The 22901-nt window shown below is 44.9% G+C and overlaps 1 protein-coding gene across 1 annotated transcript; it reads left to right on the top strand.

Annotated features, from left to right (window-relative positions):
- The first annotated feature begins 288 nt into the window (after positions 1 to 288).
- On the top strand, positions 289 to 3981 carry LOC123191849 (acyclic sesquiterpene synthase-like). The gene is made up of 12 exons (XM_044604425.1): positions 289 to 464; positions 885 to 940; positions 1068 to 1264; positions 1517 to 1611; positions 1752 to 1936; positions 2154 to 2257; positions 2336 to 2431; positions 2507 to 2722; positions 2798 to 2939; positions 3026 to 3222; positions 3410 to 3456; positions 3620 to 3981. Exons 1-12 carry the CDS (start codon positions 368 to 370, stop codon positions 3979 to 3981), a joined length of 1794 nt encoding a protein of 597 aa, XP_044460360.1. The 5' UTR covers positions 289 to 367.
- Positions 3982 to 22901: the final 18920 nt, after the last annotated feature.

The raw sequence follows: 22901 nt of genomic DNA, 5'->3' as shown, positions 1-22901 counted from the left end.
TATATACAAGTACTATACACGCTATATTGTTGTCATAAACTTGTCTTTTTTGCCGTGAAGTCAATACGGATCATTTCTTATCCAAACTTTTTATACGAGTATAATACCTGATCATGTTTAATTCCAAAAAAGATTTGAAAAATTTTGAACTTTTTTTGAATTACTAATTTTTTTTCTGCATATAGGATGCGCGGGTACCCGAGAGCACCAAGTTCGCGTCCGTCCGGCCACATCCTACATAAACTGAACTCCGAGTCTCCCACTCGACCACACACTCGGTCAGTTACATCATCACTTCCTGGTTGCTAATTGGCGACTTACAGTCTTGTAGTTCTTCTGCACATCGATCAATCGTGTGGTGGCAACGATGATGGTCGTGAATCCGCCGGGCAGTTCTTCTCTCGCGCGGCCGACCGCTCGCTGCTCCTCCGGCAACCGATGGACCAGAGCTCCCCAGCCTGCCGGTAGCCTGTCGTGCTTGCATCTTCTTTGTTTTATGCAGAGCAAAATCTTGTGCTTAGCTTTTATCGTTGGAGAGAAACAAATTGATTATACCGCATTGCTAATTAACTAACCAAAGATGCTAGACCTTTGAAGAGGTATTAGGTAGTAACCTACGAAAATCCCTCTTTTACGATCAAACATCCCCGGAATTTCAAGGTGGGCCGGTGCCCTCACTAATATCCAATTAAAAGCCGTCACCTCATCCCCTTATGCTACTCCATCCGTCTCATAATATATGCCGTTTTTTGATATTAGTGTAGTGTCAAAAAATCGTTCATCATGGAACGAAGGGAGTACTATCTAAGACGAGTTATGTAGGTGTAGCAAAATTCTCAACTAACTAACAGTCTCAATCGGTTTGGAGATGCTCTTTATTATAGCAGTGGCCAAGAACAAGCCAGAAGTTGGAGGAAATGTTGCGAGCATGCCAAATCTGGTACGTGGCGACTCTGGTTCCATTTCTATTTTTATTATAAATGAAAATAAGTACTCCCTCCAATCCATATTAATTAACGCAGACTTAATACAACTTTTGTACTTCTTCTTGCATATGTACTTTTCAGTTAGGATCATTAAATTGCAAGGTCGAGAAGAAGGCTAGAGAGACTCGAACAAAGAAGCAGCTCCACAAACCCGAAGAAGTGCCGACGTGTCAGGAAAGTATACATCGCCAACTTTCCATGGTGGATGTGCTCCAAAAGATCGGTATATCTCGGCATTTTGCCAGTGAGATCAAGAGTATCCTGGATTTTACATACAGGTACACACACTACTAGGTAGTAGGATTTAGAGGTCATTTGTTCGGTTATTATGTTTGGTTTCGATAAGTCTTAGTTGTTTAGGATTTGTATGTCTAAGTTGATGTTTGAGCCATTTGATATTTCCGCAGTGAGAGACAAGCACCATCGACTTAGACATAAGAAAAATCTAAGACAACTTAGGCGTAAACACTAACATCTTTTTTCTGTGGTTATAAGTATCATGTGTGTCCTGACAAGAGCAAATTTTACAGTTATTGGTTACGAAGAGATGAGATCATGCTAGATGTGGAGACATGTGCCATGGCGTTCCGCACCTTACGGATGAATGGGTACAATGTATCAGCCGGTATACCTTTTCTAGTTTTGGAAACAAAATTGGTTGTTAATTTGCTTAAAGTATATTATTTGTTTTAATTCTTACTTAATACAGGTTGTGTACCTTTCTCACGCTGATTATCCACCTGAAATTATAACGTGCTCATGTAGATGGCCTGTCACATATCTCCACCGATCTGAGTGACACGAGATCTTTGTTGGAACTATACAAGGCTTCACAAGTTAGTACTTCGGACGATGAGTTGATTCTGGATATTATAGGATCCTGGTCAGGTCACCTACTGAGGCAACAACTGAAATCTAGTGAGGCACAAAGAACCCCACTCCTAAGAGAGGTACATATATACTTCATCCAAAAAACTATGTGCATGCATGCACCTACTGAACTTCTATAGATAGACTTAAAGAATGAACTTTTTTGCTATATACTAGATTTATATTTCTGTAAGATCTTGTCTATGATTAATTCGTTCTAGGAATTGATTTTCCTAGCTCCATTGGAGATCAAATTTTCTTGTATACTCCTTGCTATATGTGCCTTTGTGTTCTTAGGTAGAACATGTTCTTGATAGCCCCTTCTACACCATGTTGGATCGTCTGGAGCATAAGAGGAACATCGAACAATTTGACATAATCGAGCATCCCATCCTACAATTGTACGGTTTTATTCTCTTTTTTTGCAAACTAAGTGCTATGTACACACACACAACCATATCATCGCATTTCTTAAGCAGGACTTCTCAGACAAATCAAGATCTTCTAGCTCTGGGTGTCATGGATTTCAGTACAAGTCAATCTATTTATCAACAAGAATATCAACATCTCGACAGGTACTTCTGATTGAAATTAATGTTCTCCTATGTACCATTTTTTTTCTTATTAAGACCTTTTTAGTTTCATGACAGTTGGGTGAGAGAGAGTAGGCTGAACCGGCTACCTTTCGCACGACAGAAGTTGGCATATTTCTACCTCTCAGCTGCCAGCACCATGTTCCCTCTAGAGCTATCTGAAGCTCGCATCCTATGGGCCAAGAATGGCGCGCTCACAACGGTCGTCGATGACTTCTTTGACGTCGGGGGATCAAAAGACGAATTGGAGAACCTCACTGCATTAGTCGAGATGTAGCAATATTTACATCGGTTATTTTTCTTCAAAAACAAAGTTGGGTTTCTTATGCTTATCCTAGTTTGTCGCAGGTGGGAGCAGCAAGAGGAAACCGAGTACTACTCTGAACAAGTCGAGATCGTGTTCTCTGCAATCTATATCTCGGTAAACGAGCTTGGATCAAAGGCTTCCATAGTGCAAGGCCGCGATGTCACGGGACACCTAGTAGAAATTGTTAGTCTAACCATACTCAGTCTTGTGTTCATGGAAGAATAAGTTATTGTTACGAATACTGATGATCTCCCAGTTGCCTTCTGTAGTGGCAAGAATTGCTAAGGAATATGATGACTGAGGTGGAATGGAGAACGGGCGGATACGTTCCAACCCTAGATGAGTACATAGAAAATGCAGTTGTGACATTTGCATTGGGCCCAATTGTGCTTCCTGCATTGTATTTTGTTGGACCAAAGATTACTGAGTCTATGGTAATAGATCCTGAGTACAGTGAGTTGTTTAGGTTGATGAGCACTTGCGGCCAGTGGCGAATCTAGACAGAAACTGGAGGGTGGGCTCAAAGCCTGTATCATGCCAATATATGTTGGGTTGGGCTTGCAAGTGGCTGAATTGGGCCATGAAACTAGTAGTAAAAAAAATTCTTGCAGTGCTGGAGGAGGGGCTCAAGCCTGTTAAAGCCCCCCTAGTAGATTCGCCCCTGCTTGCGGCCGTCTTCTCAACGACGTCCAAACCTACGAGGTATTTTGCCCAAGATATTCTGAATTCTAATTTACATGTGTTTATTTATTACTTAGCTTCAGATAGATATGTCTTGAATTCTCCAGATACAATTGTCAAACTCCTAAGAAAAACGACATTACGATAGCTAACAAAAAGACTTTTGTTGACTACTTTGTTGCAAAGGGAATACAAAGAGGGTAAACTGAACAGTGTCTCTCTGCTCGTGCTTCACAGTGATGGCTCTGTGACCATACCAGAGGCTAGAAGGAAGTTGCAGAAGCCCATAGATACGTGTAGAAGAGACCTGCTAAGGTTGGCCCTTAGGGAGGACGATGCCGTGCCTAGGCCTTGCAAGGAACTGTTCTGGCACATATGCAAGACATGCTACTTTTTCTATTATCAGGGAGACGCATTTAGCTGCCAAGAGGAGAAGGCCGGTGCGGTGGATGCGGTGGTACATGAGCCACTCCAAGTCCCCATGAATCTACTCTCTGACCTTGATTTATCTACTTTGCGTGAGAGAATAAAGATCAAACATTAATTACTACTTCATGTTTATATTGTTGTGCGCGTGTCATTGGTGAAGATGCATATGCATCGTTGTGTTATAGTGTAGCCTAAATATCGAAGGCACTACACCGGGCTTCAAATTTGATAAAGCCATGAACTACAGATGCACAGAGCTAGAGAATCAGCTTGTAGGCAACGAGTAATACAAGTAAACAAGAAAACAAATAGAAAAGACAGGATATGGAGTTTCTGCTACCGGGTGCACATGCACCCAGAAGAATAATAAAGTATTAAAAAATTGTTTTTTTAGATAAACATTGAACAGTGTTTTATGTCCATGCAAAATTTTATGGTGGAGTAATGTTTGTGGAAGTCTACGCATAAAAACAAATCAATCTGCAAAAGACTATTTTTTAAAGCATTTTTGGGGCGCTCGTTTTTTGCACGCATCCACAAATGTCATTTCATTATGAAAATTTGCATGCGGGCATAACACTAATCAATGTTTGTTGCAAAAAAAATCATCATTCTTGGAATTCTTTTTCTAATTTTACCGTTTATGCCACACATGTGCATGTGAGCTCAGGACTAGAAGCACACTTTCGAGCTTGGACGACGAGATCTTCATAGATACAGGGAATAAGTAAATGTAATGATGGGATGCCTATGCAATTTGCATTGCATTTTCACGCGCGTGGGGATGGAGTAAATAAGTATGCAGGAAACCATCATACAACATGAGAAATATACGTGCTATATATGGAACATTATTCTTATAAAGGATGGTAGAGTAGCCGCCTCCTAGGAGCCTCACCGCGCGAGAGGGCCCTCCGCGCCGCCCCGTTGGCGCTGACCTCACATGGCTGGCGCCCTAGGATGCTCCCGTCTGCCTGCACACCTCATCCCCAACCATCTTTCTTTGGGTGTCCATGATGCATGGGCCGCGGTCACGCCGAGACCACCTCTATGTGTTGATTTTGTCACACTCACATGCCTTGCCCCGCACGAGATGAGCCACCCGGGTCCGAGTGAGCGTCTTCGCCCCAGGCTGAGGTGCTTCACTCGCTCCAACTAGGCGCCCTCGCGGTAGTCCAATCTTCATGAACGCATCACACACGGGTTGTTTTCCTCAGAGCTCCATGACGGGTGGTCTGCGGCCGTGGTTGGGGCCACCTCTTTGTGGTGGCTTTGCCTCACGCTTGTTAGCCCCGTCTAATTGACAGGAGTGCCCCCTATTTGCTATCTTAGCTCACCGCAGTACAGACTGGTCCTTCAAACTGAGCTGGGGCATATGGAATCTACCTGGTAGGAGAGGTTCCCCATAGATGGAAATAATCGTCACAACCTGTTGGCCACAACTTTAGGTTGTTACCAACAAATCAAGGTAGTTCAACACGCAGAGCAATAGTTTTTTCATGAGGATTTGCTCGCTAGCGCTTGATGTCGCTTGAAGCTACGTCGGTATTTCTCCAAAGAGGAAGGGATGATGTAGCAACGGCGGTAGGTATTTCCCTCAGATATGAAACCAAGGTTATCGAACCAGTAGGAGAACCAAGCAACACAACATAAACAACCCCTGCACACAAATAACAAATACTCGCAACCCGATGTGTTAAAGGGGTTGTCAATCCCTTTCGGGTAACGGTGCCAGAAATTGGTGCGTGGACGAGAGAAAATTGTAATAGATTGAATAAATACATCGCAAATAAAATAAAGTGCAGCAAAGTATTTTTGGGTTTTTGGATTAATAGATGTGAAAATAAAAGCAAGGAAAAAGTAGAACGCAAAGGCAAATAATATGAGAAAGAGACCCGGGGGCCGTAGGTTTCACTAGTGGCTTCTCTCGAGAAAAATAGCAAACGGTGGGTGACAAATTACTGTTGGGCAATTGATAGAACTTCAAATACTCATGAAAATATCCAGGCAATGATCATTACATAGGCATCATGTCCAAGATTAGTAGACCGACTTCTGCCTGCATCTACTACTATTACTCCACACATCGACTGCTATCCAGCATGCATCTAGTGTATTAAGTTCATGGAGAAACAGAGTAATGCAATAAGAACGATGACATGATGTAGACAAGATCTATCTATGTAGAGGTAGACCCCATCATTTTATCCTTAGTAGCAACAATACATACGTGTCGGTTCCCTTTCTGTCACTAGGATCAAGCACCGTAAGACCGAACCCACTACAAAGCACCTCTTCCCATTGCAAGATAAACATATCAAGTTGGCCAAACAAAACCCAAAAATCGAAGAAGAAATACGAGGCTATAAGAGATCATGCATAAAAGAGATCAAAGAAACTCAAATACTTACATGGATATAAAAAGAGATATATCTGATCATAAACTCAAAGTTCATCGGATCCCAACAAACACACCGCAAAAGAGTTACACCATATGGATCTCCAAGAGACCATTGTATTGAGAATCAAGAGAGAGAGAGAGAGAGAGCAAGCCATCTAGCTACTAACTACGGATCCGAAGGTCTAGAAAGAACTACTCACGCATCATCGGAGAGGCACCAATGGAGGTGATGAACCCCATCCGAGATGGTGTCTAGATTCGATCTGGTGGTTCTGTACTCTGCGGTGACTGGATGAATATTTCGTCGACTCCCCTAGGGTTTTTGGAATATTGGGGTATTTATAGGGCAAAGAGGCGGTCCGGGGGGCACCCGAGGTGGGCACAACCCGGCGTGCCCTGGTGGGTTGTGCTCCCCTCGGGGCACCCCCCAGGCGCAGCCAGGGCCCATTACGTTCCTTCTGGTCCATAAAAAATCTTCGTAAAGTTTCGTGGCATTTGGACACCGTTTGATATTATTTTCTGTGATATAAAAAACATGGAAAAACAACAACTGGCACTTGGCACTATGTCAATAGGTTAGTACCAAAAAATGATATAAAATGACTATAAAATGATTATAGAACATCCAAGATTGATAATATAACAGTATGGAACAATAAAAAAATTATAGATACGTTGGAGACGTATCAGCAACCCCAAGCTTAACTCCTACTCGTCCTCGAGTAGGGAAGTGATAAAAACAGAATTTTTGATGTGGAATCCTGCCTAACATGTCATATCATATTTTTTTCTTTATACCATGGACATTTGGACTTTTATATTGTTCAAAGCAATAGTCTAGTTTTGACATGATAATTTAAATACTCAAGCATATCAAAAAGCAACCATGTCTTTCAAAATATCAACGCTAAAATAAGTTATCCCTAGTCCATTATGCTCAACCATTGATCGATTCATGAAACACATTCGCATATTAGCTACAACCAATACTCAAGTACAATCATATTGCCTCCTAGTTGGTGCTTTTGTAAGAGAAGATGGAGACTCAAATTCAAAATAAAAATTGCATAAAGTAAAAGAAAGGCGCTACGCAGAGGGAAGTAGGGATTTGTAGAGGTGCCAGAGCTCAAAGTGAAAAACTTAGAGATAAAAACATTTTGGGAGGTGTATCCATCCCACCAACGAAAATGACTTAGAGTTCCCAATACTTTTCATGCTTAGGTATATCATAGGCAGTTCCCAAACAGAAAATAAAATTTATTCCTTTTTCCACCATACTTTCACTTTCCATGGCTAACCGTATCCACGGGTGCCCTCTATACCAACACTTTTCAAGGAATTTATTATTTGACACCATAAAGTAAATTCATTTTTTTCATTTTGGGACTGGGCATCCCAAATACATTTTCCTTACTCTCGTCCAATGACAAGTGAATAAACACTCATCGTGAGAATAACACATCTAGCATGGAAAATATTAGCCACCCTCACCGCTCCGCGAGCGAAATGAACACACAAAAGAGAAATTTATTTTTGAAAATTAGAGATGACACATGCAATTTGCTTAGAACGACAAAAGAATACCGCATATAGGTAGATATAGTGGACTCATGTGGCAAAACTGGGTTAAAGGTTTTTGGATGCATAAGTAAAGATCATACTTAGTGCAAAATGAAGGCTAACAAAAGATTAAGAAGCGACCAACCAAGAAATGAATAATCTCATAATCGAGCATTAAGCATAACTAACACCGAATAATGCACCACAAGTAGGATATGTTGGGGAACATAGTATTTCAAAATTTTCCTACGATCACGCAAGATCTATCTAGGAGAAGCATTGCAACGAGCAGGAAGAGTGTGTCCACGTACCCTCGTAGACCGAAAGCGGAAGCGTTTAGTAACACGGTTGATGTAGTCGAACGTCGTCACGATCCAACCGATCCAAGCACCGAACATATGACACCTCCGCATTCAGCACACGTTCAGCTCAATGACGTCCCTCGATCTCTTGATCCAGTTGAGGACGAGGGAGAGTTCCGTCAGCAGGACGGCATGGCGACGGTGATGATGACATTACCGGCGCAGGGCTTCGCCTAAGCACTATGACGACATGACCGAGGTGTGTAATTGTGGAGGGGGGCACCGCACACGGCTAAGAGAAGACTTGGTGTGTCTTTGGGGTGCCCCTCCCACATATATAAAGAGGGGGAGGAGAGGTGGCCGGCCCAAGAGGGGGCGCACCATGGGGGAGAGTCCTACTTGGACTCCTGGTCCAACTAGGATTCGCCCCCCTTTCCTATTCCCACTTAGGAGAAGGAGGGAAGGAGGAGGAGGAGAGAAGGAAAGGGGGGCCGCCCCCATCCTAGTCCAATTCAGTTTGGGCTTGGGAGGGCGCGCGCCACCACCTGGCCGCCACCTCCTCTCTCCACTAGGGCCCTTGAAGGCCCATTAACTCCACCAGGGGGGGGGGGGTTCGGTAACCCCCGGTACTCCGGAAAAATGCCCGAACCTTTTTGAAACCATTCCGGTGTCCAAACATAACCTTCCAATATATCAACCTTTATGTCTCGACCATTTCGAGACTCCTCGTCATGTCTGTGACCTCATTCGGGACTCCGAACAAACTTCGGTTCATCAAAACACATAACTCATAATACAAATCGTCATCGAACGTTAAGCGTGCGGACCCTACGGGTTCGAGAACTATGTAGACATGACCGAGACACATTTCCGATCAATAAGCAATAGCGGAACCTGGATGCTCATATTGGCTCCTACATATTCTACGAAGATCTTTATCAGTCAAACCGCATAACAACATACGTTGTTCCCTTTGTCATCGGTATGTTACTTTCCAGAGATTCTATTGTCAGTATCATCATACCTAGTTCAATCTCGTTACCGGCAAGTCTCTTTACTCGTTTTGTAATGCACCATCCGCAACTAACTCATTAGTCACATTGCTTGCAAGGTTTATAGTGATGTGCATTACCGGGAGGGCCCAGAGATACCTCTTCGATACACAGAGTGACAAATCCTATTCTCGAGCTATCCCAACTCAACAAACACCTTTGGAGACACCTGTAGAGCATCTTTATAATCACCCAGTTATGTTGTGACGTTTGATAGCATACAAGGTGTTCCTCCGGTATTCGGGAGTTGCATAATCTCATAGTCAGAGGAACATGTATAAGTCATGAAGAAAGCAATAGCAATAAAGCTAAATGATCATTATGCTAAGCTAACAGATGGGTCTTGTCCATCACATCATTCTCCTAATGATGTGATCTCGTTCATCAAATGACAACACATGTCTATGGTCAGGAAACTTAACCATCTTTGATTAACGAGCTAGTCAAATAGAGGCATACTAGTGACACTCTGTTTTGTCTATGCATCCACACATGTATCAAGTTTCCGGTTAATACAATTCTAGCATGAATAATAAACATTTATCATGATATAAGGAAATATAAATAACAACTTTATTATTGCCTCTAGGGCATATTTCCTTCAGTCTCCCACTTTCACTAGAGTCAATAATTTAGTTCACATCGTCATGTGATTTAATACCAATAGTTCACATCTTTATGTGATTAGTTCACATCACCATGTGACCAACACCCAAAGGGTTTACTAGAGTCAATAATATAGTTCACATCGCCATGTGATTAACACCCAAAGAGTACTAAGGTGTGATCATGTTTTGCTTGTGATAGAAGTTTAGTCAATGGGCCCGTCACATTCAGAGCCGTATGTATTTTGCAAATTTTCTATGTCTACAATGCTCTGCATGGAGCTACTCTAGCTAATTGCTCCCACTTTCAATATGTATCTAGATTGAGACTCAAAGTCATCCGGATCGGTGTAAAATCTTGCATCGACATAACTCTTTACGACGAACTCTTTATCACCTCCATAACCGAGAAATATCTCCTTAGTCTTCTAAGGATAATTTTGAGCGCTGTCCAGTGATCCACCCCTGTATTAATATCGTACCCCCTTGCCGAACTCATGGTAAGGTACACAATAGGTTTGGTACACATCATAGCATACTTTATAGAACCTATGGCCGAGGCATAGGGAATGACTTTCATTCTCTTTCTATTTTCTGCCGTGGTCGTGTTTTGAGTCTTACTCAACCTTGCAATACATGCAAGAACTCCTTCTTTGACTGTTCCATTTTGAACTACTTCAAAATCCTTTCAAGGTATGTACTCATTGGAAAATCTTATCAAGCATCTTGATCTATCTCTATAGATCTTGATGCCCAATATGTAAGCAGCTTCACCGAGGTCATTCTTTGAAAAACTCCTTTGAAACACTCCTTTATGCTTTCCAGAAAATTCTACATCATTTCCGATCAACAATATGTCATTCACATATACTTATCAGAAAGGCTGTAGTGCTCCCACTCACTTTCTTGTAAATACAGGCTTCACCGCAAGTCTGTATAAAACTATATGCTTTGATCAACTCATCAAAGCATATATTCCAACTCCGAGATGCTTGCACCAGTCCATAGATGGATCGCTGGAGTCTGCACACTTTGTTAGCACCTTTAGGATTGAGAAAACATTCTGGTTGCGTCATATACAACTCTTCCTTAATAAATCCATTAAGGAATATAGTTTTGACATCCATTTTCTAGATTTCATAAAATGCGGCAACTGTAATATGATTCGGACAGAATTTTAAGCATCCATATGAGTGAGAAAATCTCATCGCAGTCAACACCTTGAACTTGTCGAAAACCTTTTGCGACAATTTGAGCTTTGTAGATAGTAAAACTACTATCAGCGTCCGTCTTCCTCTTGAAGATCCATTTATTCTCAATGGCTCGCCGATCATCGGGCAAGTCAATCAAAGTCCATACTTTGTTATCATACATGGATCCCATCTCAAATTTCATGGCCTCAAGACATTTCGTGGAATTTGGGCTCATCATCTCTTCCTCATAGTTCGTAGGTTCGTCATGGTCTAGTAATATGACTTCCAGAACAGGATTACCGTACCACTCTGGTGCAGACCGTACTCTGGTTGACCTATGAGGTTCGGTAGTAACTTGATCTAAAGTTTCATGATCATCATCATTAGCTTCCTCACTAATTGGTGTAGGAATCACTGGAACTGATTTCTGTGATCAACTACTTTCCAATTCAGGAGAAGGTACAATTACCTCATCAAGTTCTACTTTCCTCCCACTCACTTCTTTTGAGAGAAACTTCTTCTCTTGAAAGGATCCATTCTTAGCAACAAAGATCTTGCCTTCGGATCTGTGATAGAAGGTGTACCCAACAGTTTCTTTTGGGTATCCTATAAAGACGCACTTCTCTGATTTGGGTTCGAGCTTACCAAGTTGAAACCTTTTTCACATAAGCATCGCAACCCCAAACTTTTAAGAAACAACATCTTAGGTTTCTTGCTTAAACCATAGTTCATACGGTGTCGTCTCAACGGTTTTAGATGGTGCCCTATTTAACGTGAATGCAACTGTCTCTAATGCATAACCCCAAAACGATAGTGGTAAATCGGTAAGAGACATCATAGATCGCACCATATCTAATAAAGTATGGTTACGGCATTCAAACACACCATTACGCTGTGGTGTTCCAGATGGCATGAGTTGTGAAACTATTCCACATTATTTTTAAATGAAGGCCAAAATTGTAACTCAAATATTTGCCTCCACGATCAGATCGTAGAAACTTTTATTTTGTTATGATGATTCTCAACTTTACTCTGAATTTCTTTGAACTTTTCAAATGTTTCAGACTTATGTTTCATTAAGTAGATATACCTCTACGTTGCACCGGGAGAGAAAATATGTGTGTGCTTAAATTAAATTCAATGGGAAGGAGAGTGGAGCTAGCTAGCACTGAGTCTGAATTAAAAAGCCTTCGTATTTGCCGCTGTACTAAAAGACTTTAGGATTCACGTCGTGCCGGTCCAACGGTTTCGGAGGCTTCCTACTACTATCATCCTCTTTGAAGCTGGGCGAAGGAACTTACAGTTTTCCCCTTTGGAAGCCATATGTAGCTTCAAGTAGTTGAAGGTATGTGGATGCAGAGGAAGATGAGTATATGATGAATGTTGATGTAATCATAACACATAGATTATTACCAGCACAAAGCATTTTCTATGTTAAAATGGTATAATGGTAGCCTGTTGTATCACGGATCATGATATTGCTACAAATTTGTGTAAGCAAAAATAAAAAAAAAGAAACATGAACTGCCATATTCATTCAGAAGGAAAACAACACCGTGCTCAAATAAAAATTCTATCAAACGAAGACACTGTTATTCATAAATATCTAGTGTAGATGACAATGCAGTTAAGTGATGGAGAATAAAATTGGAAATGAACATGGCCCAATCTAGACGAGTAGATAGTAGCTAGGAGAACTAGTTAAATTTTCTTGGAAAAACATACCAAGAAAAGTGGAAGTGATGGAGCACAACAGTAGCAGATAATCATTAATGTGATGGAACATCCGTTAACATAGTAATAATCTGTCAAATGCCACGGAGCATCAGAAACTACATGATGTTACAACAAGAACAACATTCAGTTCTACAGAAAAGTTGAAGTCCACTCAATTGTTTACACTATATAACTTAGAAATACGTATTGACAATCAAAAGTGCTTCCTGTAAAAAAATCTCAAAGGTTCTGCACCTCCATGAGCTTCCTTTTGAACACACCACCTCACAAGTTAGTTAGAGACAGGGAGACATGGCGGATTCTGGCTAATTTTGGCGTGATTCCTACAGAAAGCTCCTCAACTGAAGAATGTCACAACAACAAATACATCAACTCGGCGCTTCTCTATTTTCTAATAAATCACCCGCCTATGCAGGAAGGAAGCGAAAGGGGAGGAGGGCGGAGGGGCGGAATTTAAGAAATAAAGCTTTGTTATGTGCAACATCCATATTTTCCGAGGTTCAATTTTTTTATTTAAAAACGGGCCACAACTTTAAATAACAAAACTGAACCACCTAGAAATCAGGATGTCACGCAATGCTAACAACATATGAAGTTTCACCCATATGAAATGTTAAACAAATAATCACTTTCTAATTTAAAAGAGATAAAGGGTTCAGAATAGTACAATGAATACAAAAAATGAAAATCAGCTACGAGACACAGATGTATGGCTTGCTATGTTTTGTAGCATCAATCGACGTAACCAAAATTGAGATGCTGAGAAATAGGATTAAGGACTGAAATATCAGCAAAGTAAATTAGAAGATAGGAAAGTGTTACCCTAGTTTTCAGACCCTCAAGTTGATCCTTTTTTCAGATGTAGAATTCATCATATTAGGCAAGAAGATCAACGAACTCCTTGTGGACTGACATTAAGAAGCATACAATGGTAAAACCATTCACCAGATTAGCACCTTAATCTATACCACTTTCTTTGTTGATTAGCAAAGCCAACTCCAATATGCCTGCTAAAGCATTGTCCATCTACAATGTCCTATTTACGAAATTAAGACATCAAATTACACATAAAAGATAACTACAATTCTGTTGTCAAACTGTTGTGATGTTTCAGGTCCTCAATCACATTACATTTAAAAATTTGTCAGAACGAATTAGATAAAATCTAACTATTAAATATTCATGTCTATATGATGACCCAAGCAAGGTGGCGATCAGAGTACGTCGGAATAGCTTTATTGTGTGCTTATATATCATGACACATAATAGAGGATATATGATAAAAGAGTGTAGGAAGATAGAAGTAGATCAATAATAAACTACGTAAAGTTATCATGCGTGTGAGATGTCAATGAGCCTCAAATGCTAGCAGTGCCCTGTCGAGCACACATGCTGCAGCTAGGAGGCAGACCATGCTATATGTCTAAATGTTTCATCTACTCAACGGGCCTATATTTAGCCCACTATTTTGTGAATTTCCTAACGTAGGTAATTAGTCATGGACTTTATCCATTAAATCTCCATCGTGTGTGTCAAATTCCTGAACATGAAGTCTGTCCGCCTACACCTAGCCCCTACAAAATAGCTGGAGAAAGACACATCTATCAGTGAGAAATAACATTTTAACAGTGTAATTTTGCAGCCATATCAATCCCAACTATCAAACTTTCGAGAGAGATCGGTCGAGGAGCTACAACTGTGTGTCAAGCTCGAGAGCCAACATCACAAATGGCATGCACGTACCACCAACAACAAGATCAATGATACCACGCTGGACGCTATTGATTTTAGACCATCGATGCTAACAATATCAGAGATTCATCATCTTATAAGATGAACAGAATTTTTTTGTGGGTTTGGCCAAAATTTTGATGTCCCAAACATCTGAATGAGGATAATGACGTAGATATCTTGAAATTCATCCTAGTTTGCTGAACAGGGTCGCTTGAGTAAATTTGAGACTGCCATCTTCCCCGCAAATAACAAACTGTCTGAAAGTATAATAAATCCAATAAATAGAAAAGAGAGATACTTAGTGAAGCCATACATGTAACCTGATTCTGCCAACAAAATCCACATATTAGCACCCTTTTGGACTGATGACAGACCATCCAAACTTCTTTATCACACGTATCTTCAACAATTCCTATTTCCCCGCTTCAGCAGCCAACCCCCATCTCGTGCCACACCGACTGTTGCAGGCCAGAACCAAGTAGCCTCCTCCTTTGCAGCCGTTCTGAGCAGCACCACCGCTAGAATCCTCTCTCTCTCTCTCTCTCTCCCTCCCTCACTCCCTTCCTCTCCGTCCCACTTCCATGGCAGAGGCGGGCAGGGGCAAACAACGACTTATCGAGGTTGGCTTCGCCGCTGTCCTGTTGGGTGAGGTGTTTGGGGCGGCATCCATTAGAGAGGGTGTTGATCCAGTTGTGGATGGGAGACGGAGGTGGTTCGGTTGCGGCAGGGGCGGCAAGCGGCTGCACCGGCGAGCGGGCTGAGAGGTGCAGCTGCGACAGCAAGTGGGTTGAGGTGTGGGCGTGCGGCGGCTTGGGCACATATCAAGGTCGAGGAGAGGAGGCACGTATGGGTTGGTTTCGCTGCGACGACGATCCTGGGGCACGGGGCCGGCGGAGCGGCCGTGCAGCTCGCGAAGACGGAGGCAGCGACGAGCGGTGGGCTGCTACCTCTTGAGCACTTCGTTGGTTTTCCCTTGAAAAGGAAAGTGTGGTGCAGTAAAGTAGCGTAAGTATTTCCCTCAGTTTTTGAGAACCAAGGTATCAATCCAGTAGGAGATCACGCTCGAGTCCTGTCGTGGTTCTAAGTCTGACAATAGAATGGGGGGGGGTAGGAATGTAGAGGCAAGATCTTAGCCATGGAGGAGTTGTACTCGGGAGTTTTACGAGTTCAGGCCCTTCTCGGAGGAAGTAACAGCCCTACGTCTCGGAGCCCGGAGGCAGTCGACTGGATTATATGTGTGTGTGTTACAGAAAGTGCGAACCCTTGTCCCTGAGGAGGGGGGTGTCTTATATAGAGTTCGCCAGACCCCTCCCGCCCTCAGTTACAAAGGGTTTAAGGTACATTAAGATGGAGACGTTACTGGTAACGTCCGTAATAAAAGTACATAATAACCATTAAGGCTATGACTTAAATCCCGACCGTTGCAGAGTGGAGTGGCTCTAGATCTTCTGGTAGTCGAGTGGTTGTTCGTACAGTCGAGTGTCTTCAAGACTGTCGAGTGGAACATGGCTTCAGGGTCGAGTGGATGATGATTTTTCTTCGACTGCTTCTGGTTCTTTTAGGGATGTCCTTGGGGAGGGTATCTTGAACATATCCATGACCCTACCCTAGGTACATAGCTTCATCATTAGCCCCCGAATGGATCAGGGTTTGAGTGAGGAAGGAGTTGAGAACACTTCCGGCTCATTTTTCGTGCTATGAGTGTATCTTGCTCTGGATCAATGAACTGAGGGGATGACACCAACTTCTTTTTCAGTCGCCTTGGTCCATTCTTAGTTTTTGTCGAGTGAACTTTTACGGTAGAGTTTCGAATGAAGATGCAGATGATGTTTTCCGTCTAACAAGTTGTTCTGCCGTCTGCGGATTTCGCGGGATTCGAATTTCAGGAAGCGCGCTGGACGGGCGAGGTCGTGGTAATCGGGACGGATTAGGTAGGTCGCCTCGATTCCCGCGCCACCTTTTTCGCCATGTATCGCGTGCGCGACTGTTGCGGGATTTGTTTAGATCGTCCGGGCCTACAAGTTAGTCACTCGAAAGTGACCTTATAAAAGGCACCGGACCGGGCTTTTGAACAGTGCGCCCTCATTCTCTTTCTTCTTCCTCAGACTTCTCCGCTGCGCCCACTTCTGCTCTCGGCGTCGTAGCCTCGCTCGGACTTGATCCGCCGCCATGGGAAAGGAGAAGACGGTGGCGTTGGAGCGCGTGAAGAAGGCGACCGCGAAGGCGAAAGGCAAGAGGACCAGCCGGGGTGGATCCTCGTCGAGATCCGGCCTGCCGTCGGGCTGGATCTAGGGCCACTGGATCCGCTCGACGATCAGCCAGGACGACCTCGACGACCTGGTGGAGGGGGGACTGATCCCCCACGAATCGGCGTGGCTCCCGGGGAACGAGACCATACCGCGGCCGCTGGAGGGTGAGTGCGTTCTCCTCACCACTCATGTCGACCGCGGATTCTCTTTGCCTCCCCACCCTTTCTTTCGTGGCCTTTTGAACTTCTACGGGGCTCAACTCCACCACTTTAATCCAAACACTATAGTGTATTTGGCTGCCTTTGTGTCAATGTGCGAAAATTTCTTGGGTTGTCGACCGCACTGTGGTCTCTTCAAACACATATTCACCTTCCGCTCCCAGTCGGTCAAGAAAGCCAACCCGAGTGACGAGAGGACGCATGTGATACAGATGTGCGGGGGCCTTGGAATCCAAATGAGGAACAAGAGTACCTTCCCAGCGATGATCCATCCTGACTCGGTCCGGGGCTGGCAGTCGACCTGGTTTTACTGTAAGGACCAGCTGACCCCGGGCCAGTCAACTAGACTTCCCCCCTTTTCCCTGTCTCGAGTGGAGAAGCCCTCCTCCTTGAGGGTGATCCCAGAAGAGAAGGCGCAGGTCAAGGCGTTGGTCGAGCAGGTCATCCAACTTGTCCGCGACAGGGTGACTGGGATGGACCTGCTGGAGGTCTTTCTCAGTCGATGCATCCAACCTCTCCAAGCCCATGACCATCCAATGTGGATGTACTCGGGTCTCGAGGACTCCACTCGGATCCACCTGGAGGATGTTAGTGAAGACACGGTGGAGAAGTGGCTGAGAGGAATCACCGGCAACAAAGATAATCCCCGGGGGTCTAGGAGGGTGATTCCATTCGACCATTCGCGCCAGCCGGAATAGGTGTGATTCTGCATTGTCAAGTATCTTCTCGATTCATTGTGTAGCACTTTGTTGATGGTCAACTGTATTTCTTTTGCTCGTTGTCCTTTCAGGCTCTCATTGATATGTACTCGATGCCAAATGGAGTGCAGGAGCAAGACGTCGAGGAAGGGGCAAGCGGGGCGAGAGTGGCGAGTGGCACTCGGATGCAGAGGAGGACGAGGAGAGCGACGACTCGAGTGATGACGAAGAGGTCGATTCGCCTCCTCGTAGAGAGAGGAGATCCAAGCACGCTCACGACCCGGCGAGCACCCCGGTCCTGGCGACCGCGCCGACTGGGCAAACTTCGAAGCGCCCCCGGACGTCTTCCCCAGCGCCGACTGAGAAGGCATCAAGGCAGCTCAAGGTTGTGCCGCCTCCTACGCCAAAAGCATTGAAAGCTACCTCCTCTAAACCATCGAAGGCTTTTCCCAGAATCAAAGTGATCGTCCCCACCATCTCCGGGTAATCATCTGATCCGTTCTTTTCGCCGACTCGAGCAACAGAACATAACCGACTAAGTGTGGACATTTGCAATCCTGCTACATCGAGAACCTCTTCCTACCAATATCGAGATGAGGAGATGGAAGACGCGGTTACCTCCAACCCAGGTAAAAACTCTTATGATCTTGTTCTTGATTACTTGGTCGGTTAAATTCTAGCGATTCACTTAGGGTCGACTGATTTTTCTGCAGCTCCACCCAACGTCATTGATCTTCTAGATGATGATGAAGACGTGGCTCCTAGGCCTAGGAAGAACAAAAAAGTAGCAGCTGGCAAGACGTCTCAGCAGGGATCGACGACCACACCAACCGCCTGGCAATCTGAAGACGCAGGCGGGGCCTTTGTAACTTTCGCTGTACCATTGTCGAGTGAGCGCCCTGCATTGTCGATTGAACCGATGTTCCCTTTAGTCGTCCAGCCTCACGCTTCGGAGCTCTAAGCTGCCGCACCTGGGTCGTCTGGCCCCTTCTTCACCAACTACCATGTTCCAGAAAACCAGTCGAACACGGCTGCGGGAGCCATCCGTCAGGCTAACGTGATGATGGAGCGGATGAAGACGGTGCACGAGCATAGCCAGGCTGCTTACGACGCCAGCGCTGCTCTCCGGGCCAATGTCCAGGTAAGTAAACTTCCGACTGACCTTGTTCTATTAGGATATGCTACCCGAAATATTTTCTTCCATATAATCTCTTATTGTTTGCATCCAATCTGTACACCCACTGGGTGTTTTGTTGTCTTTGGTATTTGCGCTCTTCCACTCGGTCTGGGCCAGTAGGATCTGAACCGGTGGGGGCACTCTAAGTGTGCCCATTGGGCGTAGTCCCCAAGACCGCAGTCGACTGCGGGCAGTCGACTGGGGTCTGAGTTCTTTTTCCTTTCTTTTCTTCCACTCGACCCGAGTGGACCGATCGAATGAGATCTGAACCAGTGGGGGCACGTCAAGTGCACCCACTGGGTGTAGTCCCCGAGACCGCGGTCGACTGCTGGAAGTTGGCCGGGGTTTGAATAGTTCTTTTTCTCTTCTTTTTGTTGTTTTTTTACTCGACCCGGGCGGACCGGTAGAGTTAGGTCTGAATCAGTGGGGGCACGCCAAGTGCACCCGCTGGGTGTAGTCCCCGAGACCACAGTCGATTGCGGGCAGTCGGCTGGGGTCTGAGTAAATAACCTTTGATCTTGTCGATTGACACGTCTTTTACCTCCTGCAGAAATCTTGTACTCTCATTTCCAAGTTTGCTGAACTTGAGGAGAAGAAGAGGCAACTCAACCTCGACTTGGAGCTGGCCCAATAGAATTTGAAGAAAGCTCAAGATGAAGCTGCTGGTATGGAAGGTAACTGCCTGTCGACTGTTCGCGTTGATCGTCTTTTAAGATATTTCCTCGATCTCTTGTTTGATCCGATTGCTTCTTTTGCAGAGAAAATGAAGTTGGCTCTGGAGAAGAAGGACTTGGACCTTGCAGCTGCGCAGAAGGAAGCCCAAAATAAGACTGCCCTTGCAGACCAAAAGCTGGCTTCAGTCGGAGTGTTGGAAGGGGAGGTGAACAAGCTGAAGTCCTGTCTCAATGAGTCTAACTGAGAAGTGAGTCGTCTGAAGAAGGATAAAATTGCCCTGAATGAGAAGTTGGAGTCTGCGGTCCGCAAGAGAAATGACACGGAAGCCTATCTGAGAACTCTTGCTAAGAAGCTCTATCTTATGCTGGAAGGTACTCCTTTTAAACCGACTGTTTTGCTGCTTGTAAGTTAATCCTGTCCAGTCGACTCACTAACTCTTTGACTCCAGAATTCTGCCAAAACTTTGATGAGGAAACCGAAAGGATCGAGAAGGGTCTGGATCCTATCGCTTCTCCAGTTTGCGACGAAACTGCCATGAACATGCTCCGACTGGAGTCCCGTGTCGCCAGCGTCACAAGTTACCTCGCGCGTCTGAAGGTGACAGTTTCACGAATTAACCCATTACTCTGCCCAAGGGCGACGCTTCAAAATGACCTGGAATCTCTGATGGCTCGGCTCGACGAGATTCCTGTTCGAGTGCAAGAATGGAAGAAGTCCTCTTCCCGGTGTGGTGCTGACGTGGTGTTGTCCTTGGTAAGAGTCCACTTCAAGGAAGCTCGAGAAGACAAGCTAGCGGCGATCAAGGTCGCCAACACCAAAAGGCATGACTTCCAGTCCTTTATGGAGACTTTCATCGCTGCTGCCACTCGGATCGCAGATGGAATCGACTTGGACGAATTCGTCAAACCCACAAGCCCTCCTCCTGCCGAGTGAACAAACTATGAGATTTGACCTTGTCTTAAATTTGCCTCGGAATGCCGAGTGATTGTTGTAACCATTAAACTCCTTCGGGCTTGATGCTCAAATACTTTTGATTTGTTGCTTGGAACTTTAGGATTTATCCGAATTGCTTTTGAATATGCTTGTGATTGCTTTTGGGATCTGCTCCGTTGTATACATGGCGTAGCTCAGAGAAATAGGTTGCAATCGACCTGCGCCTCGCCGTCCTTGCGGACAAGGATGGAGCACACATTGTACTTGTGGCGTAGCTCGGAGGAGAATGTTGTAGTCGACCTGCGCTTCGTCGTCCTTGCAGACAAGGATGGAGCATACGTTGTATTTGTGGCGTAGCTCGGAGGAGAAGGCTGCAGTCGACCTGCGCTTCATCGTCCCTGCGGACAAGGATGGAGCGTACGTTCTATTTGTGGCGTAGCTCGGAGGAGAAGGTTGCAGTCGACCTGCGCTTCGTCATCCTTGTGGACAAGGATGGAGCGTACCTTGTATTTGTGGTGTAGCTCGGAGAAGAGGACCGCGGTCGACCTGCACTTCATCATCCTTGCGGGTAGGGATGGAGCATACGTTGTACTGGTGATGCAGCTCTTAGGGAAAGGATTTTATAAACTTAGGCGAGTACTGGACTGCACCTAAGCCCCCGAGTGGGAGGATTGCTCACCACTCGGTAGGATTTTACAAACTTAGGCGAGTACTGGACTGCAGCTAAGCCCCCGAGTGGGAGGATTGCTCACCACTCGGTAGGATTTTACAAACTTAGGCGAGTACTAGACTGCAGCTAAGCCCCCGAGTGAGAGGATTGCTCACCACTCGGTAGGATTTTACAAACTTAGGCGAGTACTGGACTACAGCTAAGCCCCCGAGTGGGAGGATTGCTCACCACTTGGTAGGATTTTACAAACTTAGGCGAGTACTGGACTGCAGCTAAGCCTCCGAGTGAGAGGATTGCTCACCACTCGATAGGATTTTAAAAACTTAGGCGAGTACTGGACTGTAGCTAAGCCCCCGAGTGAGAGGATTGCTCACCACCCGGTAGGATTTTACAAACTTAGGCGAGTACTGGACTGCAGCTAAGCCCCCGAGTGGGAGGATTGCTCACCACTCGGTAGGATTTTACAAACTTAGGCAAGTACTGGACTGCAGCTAAGCCCCCGAGTGGGAGGATTGCTCACCACTCGGTAGGATTTTTTAAACTTAGGCGAGTACTGGACTGCAGCTAAGCCCCCGAGTGGGAGGATTGCTCACCACTCGGTAGGAGTTTTTAAACTTAAGCGAGTACTGGACTGCAGCTAAGCCCCCGAGTGGGAGGATTGCTCACGCTCGGTAGGATTTTTTAAACTTAGGCGAGTACTGGACAGCGGCTAAGCCCTCGAGTGGGAGGATTGCTCACCACTCGGTAGGATTTTTTAAACTTAGGCGAGTACTGGACCGCGTCTAAGCCCCCGAGTGGGAGGCTTGCTCACCACTCGGTAGGATTTTCTTTCGAACCTAGGCGAAACGGATTCGTGGCTAAGCCCCCCGAGTGAGAGGCTTGCTCATCACTCGGTAGGATTTTCTTTCGAACTTAGGCGAAATGGATTCGCGGCTAAGCCCACCCACTGGGGGATTTCAGAGGTAAACAACAACAATCGTGCGAGAAGACTGTAAAGCTCTTGTCTTTGATAAACGAATTACAAAGGTACTTCTTATTACACTTCAGAAACATAATTCCTAAGGATGTACGCAATGTATGGCACTGTCCAGTCGGGAGTAATGGCCAGGACCTCCATGATTAGATCGACCACGGCTAGGATCTCGACTTCAGTCGGATCTGTGGCGCTCTTAGGCTGCAAGGGCTCTTCCGTGAAAGGATCTTCCTGAAATATCGGTGTGTGAATATGTTCCAAAAACACATTGCTGGGAATGGCTTCTCTATTGGAACCTATCTTTGCCAAATCATCGGCTGCTTGATTTTTTAGACGGGGTATGTGATGGAGCTCTAACCCCTCAAACTTCTTTTCCAACTTCCTCACTGCATTGCAGTAACCAGTCATAGCTGGGCTTCTAACGTCCCATTCTTTCATCACTTGATTGACCACCAAATCTGAGTCGCCGTAAACCGTGAGGCGACGGACGCCAAGTGAAATGGCCATACGTAACCCATATAGGAGTGCTTCATATTCTGCTTCATTATTGGAGGAATCAAAGTGAATCTGGAGAACGTATCTGAGCTTGTCTCCTCGGGGGGATACCAGTACCACCCCAGCACCAGAACCATTCAGCATCTTGGACCCATCAAAGAACATGGTCGAGTGATCCGAGTGAACTTGAGTCGGCAGTTGTTGTTCGATCCACTCGGTGAGGAAATCTGCCACTGCTTGGGACTTGATAGCTTTCTTTGCCTCAAACTTGATATCTAAAGGAAGGAGTTCAATCGCCCATTTTGCCACTCCACCAGTTGCATCTCTGTTGTGCAGAATCTCTGACAATGGAGCGTCGCTGAC

The sequence above is a fragment of the Triticum aestivum genome, chromosome 2A, assembly GCF_018294505.1.
Source record: "Triticum aestivum cultivar Chinese Spring chromosome 2A, IWGSC CS RefSeq v2.1, whole genome shotgun sequence".
NCBI classification, from domain to species: domain Eukaryota; kingdom Viridiplantae; phylum Streptophyta; class Magnoliopsida; order Poales; family Poaceae; genus Triticum; species Triticum aestivum.
The sequence above is the reverse complement of the archived record's forward strand: the minus strand, read 5'-3'. Positions and strand labels throughout refer to the sequence as shown.